Source organism: Gymnodraco acuticeps, unplaced genomic scaffold (assembly GCF_902827175.1).
Source record: "Gymnodraco acuticeps unplaced genomic scaffold, fGymAcu1.1, whole genome shotgun sequence".
Lineage (NCBI taxonomy): Eukaryota > Metazoa > Chordata > Actinopteri > Perciformes > Bathydraconidae > Gymnodraco > Gymnodraco acuticeps.
Window position 1 is genome coordinate 7,501 of NW_022990955.1, and position 16,298 is coordinate 23,798.

Here is a 16,298-nt window from a genome sequence, read left to right on the forward strand (position 1 = left end):
TCTCCCTTCAGATAAAAACATTTCCGCCGCCTTGAGGGACTTCCAATCCGAGCTCGGTATTACAGATGTGTGGCGCCTAGTGCACCCAGATGCTCGAGAGTACTCTTTCTATTCCGGTGCGCATAACTCCTACTCAAGGATAGATTACATAATGATGTCTTCAAATTTGATCCAGAATGTTATTGAGATCAAAATGCATAGTATATTATTAAGTGATCATGCTGCGGTATCTGTCACATTTTTCCCTCCAACCAACCCTTGCAAATCCAAACAGTGGCGACTTAATACATCTCTACTCAAAAATGAAAAATGTACACTGCTCATTAAAGACCACATTTTAGATTTCTTTGAGATCAATCTAAATTCTGTGTCCAAGTGTCACCACTGGCTGGGAGGCTTTTAAAGCAACATGCAGGGGCTGGTTAATTAGTTTCTCCTCGGCAGAGAATAAAAAGCGCAGAGAGGTGAAATCCCAATTAAACTTTAGACTCTAGAAGAATATGCTAGACCCATCCAATTTAGATCTAAGGAACTCACTTCTCACCGCTAGGACTAATTTGCAGAAACTTGTACATGAGGAGACAGCTTTTGCTCTTTTTCGTTTACGAAGAACATACTTTGAATCCGGAGACAAAGCAGGGAAAATGTTAGCTCATAGATTGAAACAAATAGAAAACAGACAGATTATTCCAGCGATCAGAGATGAGCATGACAGGCTACAGTGTGATGCAGCCAAAATCAATTAATCTTTCAAGAATTATTATTCTAAATTATATATCACAACAAATAACTTGAATGAAGAAGCCTTAGATAGCTTTTTTGGAGGTTTTAACCTCCCTAGCGTCAGCTTGGCTGACAGATCTGCTATGGAGGCACCTGTTTCCCAAAATGAAATAGAAAACTCAATCATGAAGATGGCATCAGGAAAAACTCCAGGAGACGACGGTTTTGGAACAGAGTTCTATAAATGTTTTAAAGAACAGCTTTCACCATATTTACTGTTGTTATTCAATGAAATATTAGAATCTGAAGCCATGCCTCCCTTCATGAGCAGGGCCATTATTTCATTGTTGCCTAAACCGGGCAAAGATCCTTCTCTGATGGGTAACCAACTGTGACTACAAGATTCTAGCCAAGATACTGGCACTCCATTTGGAGAAGGTGGTTCCATCTATAGTGCATCTAGACCAAGTAGGTTTCATTCCAGGCCGCCAGTCCTCAAATAACATGAGGAGGGTTTTTCAGATTATCCTAGAAGCAAGCTCCAGCAATTTGCCAATGATTGCAGCATCACTAGATGCTGAGAAAGCTTTTGACCAAATAGAATGGGCATATCTATTTTACACGCTCAAGAAATGTGGCTTTGGGCCCAAGTTAATTAGCTGGGTAAAGGCTTTGTATAGCGCTCCCTTCTCTTCTGTTAGAACTAATGGATTCATCTCAAAACCTTTCCCCTTACACCGTGGCGTGAGGCAAGGGTGTCCAGTTAGTCCCCTACTTTTTATTATGGCTCTAGAACCATTAGCCTGTGCAATTCGCTCTAATGGTGACATACATGGTGTGAATATTCATGAACACGATTTCAAATTAAATATGTACGCTGACGATATACTTCTTACTTTGAGCAAGCCAGCACTCTCTATACCCACAGTTCTTGATATGATACATTTATTTGGCAGTTTCTCTGGATATAAGATAAATTGGAACAAGAGTGAAGCAATCCCACTTAACTCATATACATATAAGCACAACCTAATGAACACCCCCTTTATTTGGAAAACAAATGGAATGAGGTATTTGGGAATTAACATCGTCTCTCCTATTTTCCAGTCCATTAAGGCCCTGTCACACTGTCCCGAAATTGACACCCGATGGACACACGATAAAGGAAATGTTCAAATTCGGCTGTGATCGTAGCAATATCGGGCCATTCGTGAGGGCATCTAAGCCATCGTATGACCGCCGGTGGAGTTTCTCAGGCTCCGGCAGCAACTTCGTGAGCGGCAACTTCGTAAGGCATCGTGAGGGCATCTTGTCAAATCGTGTCATCTTCGTGTTATCATCGGTCAATCTGATCGGGGCGAATGCCCGATGGCACCGATGATAACAAGATGCCCTCACGATGTCCTTACGAAGGGCACAATTGACACACGAATTCAACACGAAAATGAACCTTCGCAAGGTCCTTCGGCAATTTTTTGGCATGCCAAAGATTTTGCCACCGCTGACGAAGTTGCTGCCGGAGCCTGAGAAACTCCACCGGCGGTCATACGAAGGCTTAAGATGCCCTCACGAATGGCCCGATGTTGCTACGATCACAGCCGAATTTGAACATTTCCTTTATCGTGTGTCCATCGGGTTGTTTTATTGCACAACAAAATCATGTAAATATATTATGTAAATAACCCAATTTGTGTTCTGTGAAACTAAAAAGGATATAATATATTATTTTGAAGGACAGTTGACAGGAAGTTGTTGTTGTTATGGAAACAACATTACGGAGAAAACGTAATATTTTCTACATATAACGACGGATAAAGTAAAGAACAAAGTCTGAAGATATCAGTACAGTATCATAGTACTGTAACATAATTGTTTTTGGTACTTTCATTGCAGTTGTATGTCTTAAATGTAATGTAAATGTTGCCTTCGTGTGTGGTTCGGGGCCATCTTCGTGCGAAATTCACAATTCCATATTCGTGTGTCCATCGGGTGTCAATTTCGGGACAGTGTGACAGGGCCTTTAAGGAGGACATCAACAGATGGATGGCCATACCACTTTCTCTATGGGCAGAGCAGAAACCTTGAAAATGAATGTTCTCCCAAGACTTTCTCATATTATCTCCTCTATCCCTCTTGAATTCCCACTAAAATTGTTTAAAGATATCAAATCCCTATTCACTCAGTTCCTTTGGAATAATAAAAAAACCCAGAATCGCACATAATAAGTTGATCATTCCAAGATCAATGGGAGGTGTGGGAGTCCCGGATGTATTCCAGTATTATCTGTCCTTCAATGCAAAGTATCCATTATCGTGGGCGTACAAAAGTGCCTCTCCGGTAGGTAGTTGGCAATGGCTGGAGCAATCCATCATGTCTGTAAACCAAAACATATCTCTGGCATCAATGATTTACTGCCCAAAACCACCACCCTCAATGGATAATACCATCATCTGCTTTTCATGCTCTATTGTAAAGCAACTGCACAGGAGACTCAACATAGAGGGGCTCTCTTTACCATCTTGCCCCATTTGGAATAACCCCTGTCTTTCTGCAGGAGGAGGCAACTTAAGTAACAATATCTGGCAGAGGGCTGGTATTACTACAATTGGACAGATATATAGAGACCAAACCCTTCCATTTCAACAACTCAAAAATCAGTATGGTCTCTCAGACTCTTTTCTATCATATGCATAACTAGCATCTATTATTAGTACAAAATGTAAGGAGGGAGCCATGCCTGCTTCATGTATGGAAGAGGACCAGCGCCTCAAGAAAGCAATCATATAATCCGGTGTGGTCTCTAACATTTATAAATTATTATCTAGGGCTGCCCCGAATACCTATTCTCCTGTCCAACTGTCCTGGGAGCATGCCTTGAATATCTCTCTGTCTGCTTTGCAATGGAACTCCATTTGGAGGTCAGCTATGTTCTCTTCTAAATGTGTAAGATTCAGGATCATACAGTTCAAAATTCTCAATAGAGCATACATCACCCCTGTTACAAAATCCAAGATGGACAATAAACACAGAGACTTATGCTGGCATGAATGTGGCAAGCGAGGTACATTGTTGCACCTACTCTGGGAATGCCCAGCGGTAAAAAAAACTTTGGTCAGAAGTAATACCCTTAATGTCTGAATCTTTAAAAGTTAATTTCCCTACATGTCCCATTGCATGTCTACTGGGTCTCAAGCCAGATGGCAATGTTGCAAGGACTGCCGATCGGCTCTGGACATTGGGCTGTTTAGCCACAAAAAGACTCATCCTACTAAACTGGAAGGAACGCAAACCAGCCTGCTTTACTAGGGACTCATGGCTGAGGGAGAATCTGGACCTACTGAATATGGAGCGTGCAGCTTCTCTGCTGGGGGATTTTGAGGGGAGACAGGAGGATTGCGGTTCACTGTCCGCAGCTCTCCTATCTGACCCTGTCAATATGGCATCTCCTGTGTAATGTATAATGTATTGTGTATGTAATGTCCTGTGTATGTCACAATCAGCTGTCTTAGGAAGTCATCCTTGCATCCTCCCCCCCCATTACGTTTTGTTTAGTTGTTTGTTGTTACATGTTTTGTTGTATGTTCTGTTATCTGGAGCAATGTCTGTTTATTTTATAACTGAAAAATAAAAAACATTTAAATAAAAAAAAATACTTGTTAAGACAAAATTCTGGATTCGGTCTGTGTAATTTCATGCCACGTTTGCAGTAGATAGACCCGCTGCACCCCCCTAAGCTGCATCAACAAATGTGAGCATTAGGGTTGTGACAGACACAGGGGCAATGGCTTTAAAGGATAGTTTTGCAACATTTTATTCCACCAACCTGGGTAAGGAGTGCCTCCATATGTGATAATCTCATAAAGCAGGACACCGAAAGACCAGACGTCCGACTTGTTGGAGAACTTCCCGTGGCTGATGGCCTCTGGAGCGCTCCACTTGTAGGGAATCTTTTTGTCTTCTGTGATGTAGAAAGGCTCCTGGAGGACAAATGCTTTGTCTTAAACAAACTGCCCGCTTGATTTGACTTCAGAAAAGACTCTTTATAACCTCCTCCTCCCTTACCTTGATCACTCTGGCCAGTCCAAAGTCGGCCACCTTACAGATGTAGTCCTCCCCCACCAGGACATTTCGAGCCGCTAAATCTCTGTGGATGCTGTTCTTTTGCTCCAGGTACGACATCCCATCAGCCACCTGGGCTCCCATGTCAATGAGGGCCGCAAGGTCTTGATTATGCCCCTCTGGACCTGAAACAATAAAAAGAACAAATATAGTTTAAAACTAGGGCTGCACAATATTGCAAACATTTTATTATTTTTCACCATAAATGTTGTATATTTAACATTAAATGCATCAATCTGGTGCACTTTGTTGGCACAGTTAAGATGCTACATCTAAATGCTAGATGCTAAAGGCTAAAGCTAAATCTTGGCACATTGTGTTTTTTCCTTTTTGAATCAAGTTTTTGAATCACCGATATGCATACAGGCATGACGGGTTTTAGGTAATTTGTTCTTATTTGCATATAAGCAAATAACAATGTCAATGCTGAAACACTTTCTAGTGCAGTGCGATAAAAACTTAGAAGCAATATGTCTTATAGAGTTAAAATAACCTTAAGGTGCATGTGCATTTTTTAAATCATATATTTGTATAGTTATAGTTATACATTTAAATTTGAAATACTGAAAATGTAGTTTATACCTACAACAACTTTCGAACCAGAAGAACAATCTTTAACCCCTTGACCTACTAACCCTGTGGTATAAAGCTCAGTTTTTCTTCCGTAAAGACAGAAGTATGTGCCACAGTGAGGGGTTTACCTCTGAGGAAGTTGAGCAGGCTGCCTTTTTCCATCAGCTCAGTGATGATGTAGTACGGAGCCGAGGCCGTGCAGGTGGCAAACAGAGAGATGAGGTGACGATGGCGGAGGCTTTTCAGGATCTGCACTTCCCTCTGAAACTCACGGTGGTTCAACTCAGAGTCTGGAGAGAGAAACAGGCCGACAGATGGAGAGAGAATTAAAAGCATGTGAAACAGAAAAGAGGAATAAAGAGAAAAAAGGAAGAGAAGGAAACCATGTTAACCGTTGGACAAATATACCACACTTAAACCAACCTATGTTTGATGGTTTCCTGATTTTATAGTCTTTCAAAAAAGATTATCATGAAGCACTGCTCTATTTGTATATATTTGTATGTTCATCAAACCGAGTCCGACCCTTGTCAATTAACTACAGGGGTCCCTCAGGGCTCTGTTCTTGGTCCCCTCCTCTTCTCTCTGTACACAAACTCGCTCGGATCAGTCATTAGCCCGCATGGTTTTTCATACCACTGCTACGCTGACGACACTCAATTAATTCTGTCCTTTCCCCGCTCAGAGACCCAGGTCGTCGCACGCATCTCTGCTTGTCTAGCAGACATCTCTCAGTGGATGTCTGCTTCCCACCTTAAGCTCAACCTTGACAAGACTGAACCCGATTTTCTTTCCCGGAAAAGATTGTCCCACTCTTGACCTAACAATCAACATCGGCCCCTCTGTTGTTTCCCCGACTCAGACTGCAAGGAATCTGGGTGTGACCCTAGATAACAAACTGTCCTTCACTGCAAACATCGCTGCTACAACCCGCTGTGAATGGATCTGGCCCTTCCTAGATCCAGGACCTGGTTAAACTGTACACCCCAGCATGTGCACTCCGCTCTAAATCAGGCAAACGGCTCGCTGCACCCGAGGGGGACCCAAGTTCCCATCAGCAAAAACACGTGGGTTTGCTGTCCTGGCTCCAAGATGGTGGAATGAGCTCCCCATTGACATCAGGACAGCAGATAGCTTGCACATCTTCCGGCGCAGACTGAAAACTCATCTCTTTCGACTCCACTTCGAGCGATACATTTGCTAACAAAGCACTTATATTAAAGGACTGGCTTATCTAAAGCCAGTTGAGTAGCACTTGAAATGTTTGGCTCTATGAAACCTGATGTACTTATATGATTCTGTTTTCTTCAAGTTTGTATCTTCTTGGTCGAATGCACTTATTGTAAGTCGCTTTGGATAAAAGCGTCAGCTAAATGCAATGTAATGTAATGTAATAACCATGTTAGCTGGTAATTAAACAATGTATTGAACTGTAAATATATATATTGATTTCCTTATGTTAAAAGAGCGGCAAAAAGAATCTAAATCTTCTCAGCTAATTGCATATTTATTATTCTTGTATGTTATAGTAACTTTTCTTGATTTTGCTTGTTTTAAGAAAAGGCCAGAAACTCTAAAAGCCAAACCGAATAGTTTCAAGCAGCGCATACCAGTTTCCCGATCTGTGTAGTCACTATAATAAATTCGACCATCCCTATCAAAAACAATTGTGAAAATCTACTAGCAACACAGAATGGTTTAGAAACAGACAGTTAGAATAAAAGAAAGTCAAAATATGGAGCCACTGAAGAAGATGTAGACAGCTGTTATTTAAAATGCAAGTCAACACAACAACATGAAAAATACTTCTCCAGTAAAAGCTCACTGTACTTTATGACGGATAAATATTAGAATCAATCCAACTGTTTTGCAGTTGTGGTAGCGGTGTGGTTAAAAGAAACACTTTCATGACTCAATCTGCCCTAAAATTATTGCAAGAGCAAAAGATGCTCATCTATATTTCATCAGCTGTTTCACTCTGTAAAGCTGTTTTTACATCTGCCTCAAGCCTCAAGATTATTGCAACAACCATACAAAAACATATCAGCCGCTGCTACAGTAGTTCACATATTCCTTCTTTCTATTATCTAGCGTTGTGTTAAAGTGGTTAGTAGATTAATCAATGACTTCGGGGTTTCTCCACCTTTTGTAAGCAGCATCTTCTGATTAAAAGATTTCTGAGGAAAATGTTCCCAATTTCCCAAACGAGTGGAAATAACAAAACAGTCCAAAAAAGGCAAAATAATAAAGTGGGCTGTAAATATGTGTTTTGTCACGGTAATGGCCAAAATGTGATGTATTCGGGTCAGATTTCCTCACCACAGGGCTAAATTCAATTAAAAACTGACAGAAAACAGGACATATTCGGCATTCATTCATGATGGCGTCGCGTGCAGACGCAGCGGCTTGGCTCTCTCTCTATTACTATTTAGTCATACTTATGGCTACTTTACTAATATACATTTAGACTGTAAGTGTAAATATGCACATTGAGTTTTATCTCGTTGCACTGTCATCGCTACTACCTCTGCTTTTACCACTCTTATTTATTTATTGTGTCTATTTTATTACTGCAGTGAGAGTTGCCAAAGGAATTTCGTTTGTACTTTGTATGATGACAATAAAGATATATTCTATTCTATATACACAGACAGACATTAACAAGCAAAGAAGCTTTTTAAGACTTTGTTGATGTGATGATATTCAAACTAAAAGGTAATCGAAACAATGCATTATCATTTAAAGTGTTCTTATTTTTATGAACTATTGAGCACATTTAGATTTAAAAATAAATAGCTTTGTTAATTACCAAAACAGTTATATTTGTATTTAACAATTAGTGAGGACCACCACTGTGTTGGCAGGAAAGTCATTTATCAAGTAAAACATTTTTTTTGTAAAGTCTCTACTTCATTTTAATAGTAATTCAGCCAATGATGTTACAACTTGTTGTTGACCTTACATTCTCTTCACTAAAACGATGCGCAACGATGATTAGTAAATATTACGTTTTATTACATTAGTTATCTGTGTCATAAACAATTGATCAGAAATATGATCTAGAATAATTTACAATAAACTGGCCTGGGTTTCAGTCTAAAGGTATGTTTAGACAGTGATTCATGGAAATAAGAAGATAGTTTAGTCTCTACTTCCTGTTTGGAGGAGTGTTACGGTATTGCTGAACAATGAGTCATCAGGTCAACCAATGAGAGAGCTGCCTGACAGACTGAAGTATGAGTGGCTTTGCTTCACGTCTCATAATGGTCTCACTGACTTCTCTAACAGTGGAGTAGGAAGTTTTGAGATCCTTCCCTTAGTAGAAGTAGGCTACTAATATCACACTTAAAAAAGTGCATTCACAATGTTATTTATGTAAAAGTAAGTATAATCAGGAAATCGTACCTAAGGCATTAAACGTCAGAGTTCTTAATGCAGAAAAAGGTGTGGCTATTCCAGTATATAAGTGGATTACTAATTACTCCATAAATAAATCAGATTCACCATGTTGTCAAGAAGAAATTGAAACCATTTTTCTTTCATGACAAATCTGCTCTTATAGTCAAACTCCTCATATATATTTAACATCCTTTTAACTATCAGATACATGTAGTGGAGTAAAAAGTAAAATATTTCCCTCTGAAATGTGGTAGAGTAGAGATAGAAAGAAGCATGAAAAGAAAATACTCAAGTAAAGTATAAGAACATAACCAATAGTACGTGAATACAGTACTTCAGTAAATGGAATTAGTTTAATTCCACCTCAGCTTTCTACAGGTGTTTGTTACAACGACGTGTATTGTGACTATTTAAACAATAGTGATACGTTGGTGGTACATACTTTGAGCCAAAAGATGATGAAAATCTACTCAACCAGGAAACATAATGTTACTCATCGTTGCACAACAAAGCAGCAGTTATATGTTCAGTAAATCAGAGTGTCACTTTAGCTTGAAGAGCCAGTTGCAATTTACAGCTGAGAGGCGTCCGAGGATTACCGTGAAGATTACATACTTCTTATGTCTATCATCAGTTTCTCTCAAATGTGGTCCAACATGTTCCAACGTGTATCCACAATGCATACTTTTATTTTTGCACAACACTGTTAAGAAAACAAAAGCTGTGTATTTACTCAAGAACTATATTCAGGTTCAATCTTTTTTTCAAATGCTCTGCTCCTTTGTACTTCTAGTCCATTACATTCAAGAGCGAAATATTGTACTGCATTTTATTTGATATCTTTACTTTGCAGATTTAAATTTTATAAGAGAAGGAAACGCAAAATAATTTCACATTTGAGGAGCTAGAAACCACGAGGAAATGCCACTTTTGTGTCAAAGTTACTGAAATGAATCATCAATGTGAATCAATGTGACTTATTGTTCCGATTCACTCAGATTACTTTGATTCAAGAGAATTTAAAGAAGTCAAATGTATTGTGTCCGTATTTCTTTAAAGCCTCTAATTCTTTCTTTAGGATTAAGCCTTTACATACATAACATCTGAATGTATCAAAACATTTAAATAACTATACAAATAAATAATGACAGGGTCAACCAACTATTTAATTGTGAACAGTCACATTAAAGTGCTTTCACCATATATCCGTTTCCACTTTTTTCTCAGCCTAGATTAGCTAAATATGTAAAAGGAGCTCAAATAAACATTTCTGTATTTAAAACTTTTTCAAGCCGTTCCGTTTGGTTTTTGAAGAGCTTAGAACCTAAACAACTCCTCGTGTTCATAAATATATTAAATCGAGCTTTAAGAGAGAGGAACAAATACCACTTTTGAGGATCTTGATGGCGACATTGATGTGGTTTTTCCAGCGCCCCCGGTAGACGTCAGCGAAGTATCCGCTGCCCAGCTCCTCCAACAGCGTGAACTCGTCTTTCGGGAGCTCCCACTCGTCCACCGTAAAGTGACTCAGATCTGTGGTAGGAGGCTTTTTCTGATGAGGGAAACACACGTGCACGCAATTGTTGGTCATAAAGGGACATCAATACAGATTAGAAATGCTAGACAATGCATGAAAGCTAAAGTTTAAAGTATATTAGATCTGTTTCAATCTATCATTCAATATCAGGATCACTGCATGGAAATGTGAAATATGTAAACGTACGGTATATCTCTAACGTTTGGAGCTGCAACTGTGTTTTCTTTTTGGACAATCACTTTCTGTACTAATTGTTTGGTCTTTAAAATGTAATAAAATAGTGAAATATGATCCAATTAATTTCTGTTAAGTTATCCGATGTCTTATTTTGTCTAACTTGCCGTCAGAAAGCAACATTTATTTAGTTTATTATCATGTTGGACAAAAGCAACAAGTAAATCCTCCGACTCATAGCTTCTGATACACAATGTGTTAACAATGCACCTTCATGGCAGGATAGGTCTATTTTTCCAAGTCTGTTTTAAAACAGGACAGGTCTTTATTTTTACATTATTAAACAAAGAGTGATTCTGTGCTGAGAATATCCATCACTAAGATTTCTATAGAGCTTTAATCGATTGGAAAATTCCTGCTGAGGGGTTGCGAGTTATTAACTAAAGCATTATACTTCAAGGTCCTCTTTATTATGAGTATTTCCATTCACTGCTATACCCTTTACTCATTACATTAGAAAAATGTTGCATTTGTCATGAGTACGTTGACTTTTGTTAATTTAGTTGTATTTTGATGCTTATATGTTTGTTCTGTCACTTCCTTATAACAGTGCATTTCTACATCATAGCATTGAGTTTGACATATCTCTGGGACTTAGTGTTGCATTTTTATTTTGAAGCATTATAGTTGGCTTCCTGCCAACTTCTGCATATTTGTTGCATGATTTCCTTTTGTGAATTTCGCATTGAGGCTCGATTGCAACAACATAACACACCTCCACTCAAAAGAAGTACAACAGCTGTACTTAAGTTTGAACTGTGTTCACACTTCTTGTTTTCTCATATGCAGAAGAAAAAAGGAACAATAAAGATAGAGAGATAGCCTCCTACCCTCTTGCAGGGGTTTCCCAGCGTGCCGGTGTTGGTCAGGTCGTTGGCGCAGTAGTGCTCCACCAAGTCGATCAGGGAGGTGACCTGGAGGTTGTGCTCTATGTAGAAATTAGTCTCGTTTGCTGTGTGCACCTTGAAGTGCTTCACCCGAACGCTCACTTTCACTGCAGAAAGATTCACAGACATACAGACAGTCAGAGAAAAGCAGAGTTCATTAGAAAAGTACAACACAAAGACCTTAGCCTCACTTACATTTTCCTCACTTGGATTTATCTTAATATTGGTTAATAGATCTATAAGTACTAAGCTGCTTCAAAAAAAGCACCAAAACAGCATCTGAGATGTCTCACAAACTTTTATCACAGAACATCCTGGGAACTATTTTAGATGTTCAATGATTGGTCAGGGCATATACACATGTTGAAATGCTTCATAACAGGTACAAAAACAGAGTTTCCGCAAAAGATTTCAAAGAAATGTAAAATAGAAATGATATTGTATTGCAGTTTCATTCCGAGTTGTGTGTTACAGGTTTGGCTGTTGTAGCTCTGGTAGAAAGTGTTGTAGGTCATGTTGAAAGGTACGAATTAGTACCCTGCATGATATGAAGGAAAAAAATAAATACTGACATTTTCTGTGGTTACGGTTGTGCTGTTGCTCTTTGAAAGGTCATCAGTGAAGGTAATATACGGACGGGCATTTAGCAGGAAGGAAGAAAATACAGTCAGAGGTATAATGGGACTGAGCTTTGTCAATTCTGGCAGGGTTCACATTTATTTTACATACTTGTGTACGTGTTCGTGTAAAAGGGCATACTGGTGCACTTGAGATTAGTGTTTTTTCATTCATGTGCTGCTAGTGTCACGTGTAATTTTTCCGGAAGATGTATTTATTTATCTATAAACATGAATTAGACAGTATTTGATTGAGTATGTGTAAAACTCTTATTTTAGGTTGCTCGTTCTTTCCTTCACAAACTACCACATCCTAAGGCAGAGTGCTATCATTATATTTTACACATTGCAGAATCTTTACAGCAAAGTGACAGCGAAGATGAAAGACAAAAATAAAGTAAGTAGGCTTGGGTATTAAATCATAAAGGCAAACACACTTGTAATACAATAAAATAAGTAGCAGCAAAATAAAGTAAGTGAACAAGAGGCCAGTAACAATATTAAATAGTAAGTGATATTGCACAAAAGCAGTTTGTATCTCACTCTCGTTTTTCTAAACTGAAGCGAAACTCTTTCCTTCCTCACTCGATTTTAAAGGTCCCATGTCATGATTTTACGGTTATTACCCATCCCCTTGTGTGTTATGAAGGTTTGTATGCATGTAAACGGTCTGCAGAGTCACAAACCCTCAAAGTACACCATGTAAAACTCTAACACAGAAAAGACCTGTCTTTGCTGCCCAAGAACACCTCGTTGGGGATTTCTCTTTTTCCATTGTTTCCAAATGGACCAATCTGTGGAGCTCCTCACACACACACACACACCACACACACACACACACACCACACACACACACACACACACACACACACACACACACCACACACACACACACACACACACACACACACACACACACACACACACACACACACACACACACACACACACACACACACACACACACACACACACACACACACACACAGCTGCGAAACTGTGACGCCCTAGTGGAGCCTTGCAGCGGCGAACAAGCCGTTTAGGACAGGGAGTGAATACACACAGAGATGCTGTATGAGAAACCAATGTGAGTTTGGAAAATTGCTCAATATAAATCTATTCTAGTAGACCTCAACAATGGAATTATGATCAGTAGCAATGGCCATGACATGGGACCTTTAACACATTACCTCTATCAATATTATAACAACATTTTAGGGTTGACTATTGGCACTTCCATTACATTTTAACACAATACCATTTTGGAGAAAACATTAGTGATGTTGATATGATCAGCCTTTAAAAACCAAGAAAACACAACACTTATATTACAATATCCACAATCTACCATGATATCTAGTCTCATATCACGATATCCATATATATATATATAATGTTGTTATATTGCCTAGACCTAGTGGCACGACACACATCTTGTTCCCATTTCGCCACTCTCCTTCTTGTCTCACCTGACAGAACATATCCCACGTGGTCTTTCTCGCTGTGTCGGATGAGGAAAGCTCCCGAGTCATTTCCTGTTCCCATCAGGTGGCTCTGAGCCTCAATGCGGTTCATTGTCCCGAAAAACCACCTGATCGTGACAGAAAGCCATGAATACAAGTCAAAAATAGGAAGTGGTCATCAAATGGTAACTCTTTGATTATCGTAATTAAAATAATGGTTGCATGTCCATCCATACAAGTAAAAACAGATTTAAAAATGAAATAAATTCAACATTAAATGATAATAAACACATAATCGCAGTTTTTAACATATTAAAACCAGCAACTCTGTAATTTAGTTTTAGACCACAGCAGCTGTGGACATGTGGGAACAACTCAAAGTACTCAAAACTCAAAGTACACACTTCCACTTTGAAGCAATAAACAGAGAGATAGAGACAAAACAAGAAGTGGTGCGGCTTCACTGCTTAGACTAGACACTGACATTATGAAAGGTGTTATTGAGATGCTCACAGTGTGACTCACAACACAGGGTACAGAGGTATGTGATGCAGAAGAGTCAGAACAATAATAATAACATGGATAAACTTCTCCTGATACTCCTTATAGTAAGTTGTCATTGTATAAAAGCTCACTTGGTGTTCATGAAGCCAGTTGAGTAGCACTTGAAATGTTTGGCTCTATGAAACCTGATGTACTTATATGATTCTGTTTTCTTCAAGGTTGTGTCTTCCTGGTCGAATGTACTTATTGTAAGTCGCTTTGGATAAAAGCGTCAGTTAAATGCAATGTAATGTAATGTAATGTAATGATGGCATGATTATGGAAAAGTAGCCGATTTTAATCATTTACGCCAAACCAAAAATAGGAATTGTGATGACAAACTATTAGGTTAATTTTTTGTGAATGACGTTTAATGAGGCTATCGCTCTTTTAACATAATCTTCTGTGAATAAATAAAGAAGCGTTTTTATACATTTCAATTATAATAAAGGTGGTAACTAAAATGCCATGTAAAAATGTACCTTTTCATGATGCATTCAAAACCTTATTAAAAAAAAAAAGTTTTCCCCTTGTGATAGGTTGTGATTTAGAACAGGTTATATAGCTCACGTTATTGTTCAACGTGCGTCATCACTGCACCTCTAATAGGCCAAAGTACCTTTCTTAATAATATGTTGGATTCATGTAACTGTAATGTATTTAATATCAAATATTAATAAGGGATACAAAATAAATTCCAAAAATGATTTACCTCGCCTCTCTGCAGTAACTCCAAAGACTTGAAAGCCTCATGTTCAAGTCCCATGATTTAGATTTAGATTTTAGGAGGTAAAAAAATCTATGTGCAAGTAAAGTCAACCTAATTTTATGATCAAGATCAAACAAGAGTATTTTTGCAGTGATTTTAAGCCATCAAATGAAAGTGTAGAGAAGATTGAAGCCACACTCACTTGATAATGTAATAATTGATAATACCTTCAGTATCTATTAAGAAAATGCTCAATCATTTATTATTGATTGGTTTATACAGGGTCACACCTGTACACCTTGTAGATAACTACATTAAAAACTACAGTCATGTAAAGATACCCTGAACTCTATTTGGTATTGTTAATATCACAGATTTATTTGTGCTATACTATAGGTCAGATTATTTTATCAGTGCAGTATGCTGATGGTGTGAAGAACTTGATGCATTTATACGATGTGCATCTTGTGATTTACTTGTCAACACCTTGTGCAGCGTGTTAATAATTTGTTAGCACCTCAAAACTTTTGATCCAGAATTTTGTAATAATATGATTGTTAATGATATGGCTCCCTTTTATATGGGTCAAGCGAATCGCAAATTAGGCAACAGTCTGTAAAATCTGAAATGTGTTATGGTTGCAAATGACCCAGTTTATTTATGTGTATTCAAATGACCTAAATAGTTGATGGTCCGTTTCTGTATTTTGCCACCATCACTCACGGTTGCGTTTGCAGAGACTCGGCCCGGTCCAGGTAGTTTTTGGGCACGACCCCGGTGTCGAGCACGCGCCCGTTCTTATCGATCCTGCGCGCGGTCCACCAGTCCCCCGTGCGGCTGATGACGCTGAACAGATCCCCCTCCTGGAACGACAGCTCGTCCGGGTGCCGAGACTCAAACGACCACAGCGCCCGGAACATGGAGCCGCTCTCGGACCCCTTCACCTGCGGGGCCTGGCTCGGTGGGCTCGACCCTCCGGTACCGTCACTGATGCTGCCGCTAACCCCTCCGGTACCGTCCATACTGCTCCCCCCCCCTCCTCCTTCCCCACCACTACTCCCTCCTCCCCCTCCTCCTCCTCCTTCTGCTCCAGGAGGAGGCTTCTTGTCGCTGAAAATCCTCTGCCATAGTGTTTCCAGACATGGGCAAGCTTTCCGTAGACACTCACCCATAGATGACCATGAATGCTCCCGCACCCCCCCTCCTAGAGTGGCCTCCCTGCTCGGTTTTGAAGCCTTCTCCCTCTGCTGTGCGTGAGCTGGCCTCACCTGTTGGACAGGTAGAGCGTGATGCTGCGTGACGAATCCTGGGAATGCCCTACAGTGAAACCGCTGCCTGTGGCCTTATCCTCTGAGACTGATTCTGCACTGAACGCTACTTCCTTATGCCAGGCAATAATAAAAACACGAGAACTCCGCCTATAAAAGGACACAGGCGTCAAAACCTCACACTGGCTAATGTCAGATATAGTGGTAGACTTAGTTCTGATTGTTT

The 16,298-nt window shown here is 39.4% G+C and overlaps 1 protein-coding gene across 3 annotated transcripts in view; it reads right to left on the bottom strand.

The window, feature by feature from the left end:
• ptk6b (PTK6 protein tyrosine kinase 6b) overlaps positions 1-16,157 on the bottom strand; it is a 19,505-nt gene extending 3,348 nt beyond the window's left edge. Inside the window, exons 1-9 of one of the 3 annotated variants that reach the window (XM_034235130.1) lie at positions 15,528-16,157; positions 13,559-13,680; positions 12,045-12,074; positions 11,416-11,579; positions 10,201-10,366; positions 5,544-5,705; positions 4,786-4,967; positions 4,547-4,700; positions 2,886-3,097 (exon numbers count right to left, since the gene is read on the bottom strand). In XM_034235130.1, coding sequence (XP_034091021.1) covers positions 3,003-3,097; positions 4,547-4,700; positions 4,786-4,967; positions 5,544-5,705; positions 10,201-10,366; positions 11,416-11,579; positions 12,045-12,074; positions 13,559-13,680; positions 15,528-15,976 — 1,524 coding nt within the window. In that variant the 5' untranslated portion in view covers positions 15,977-16,157 and the 3' untranslated portion in view covers positions 2,886-3,002. Of the gene's footprint in view, positions 1-2,885; positions 3,098-4,546; positions 4,701-4,785; positions 4,968-5,543; positions 5,706-10,200; positions 10,367-11,415; positions 11,580-12,044; positions 12,075-13,558; positions 13,681-15,527 lie in introns of those variants that run through there. The other 2 variants (XM_034235128.1, XM_034235129.1) reach the window with 2 other exon arrangements.
• Between the last annotated feature and the right edge of the window lie 141 nt (positions 16,158-16,298).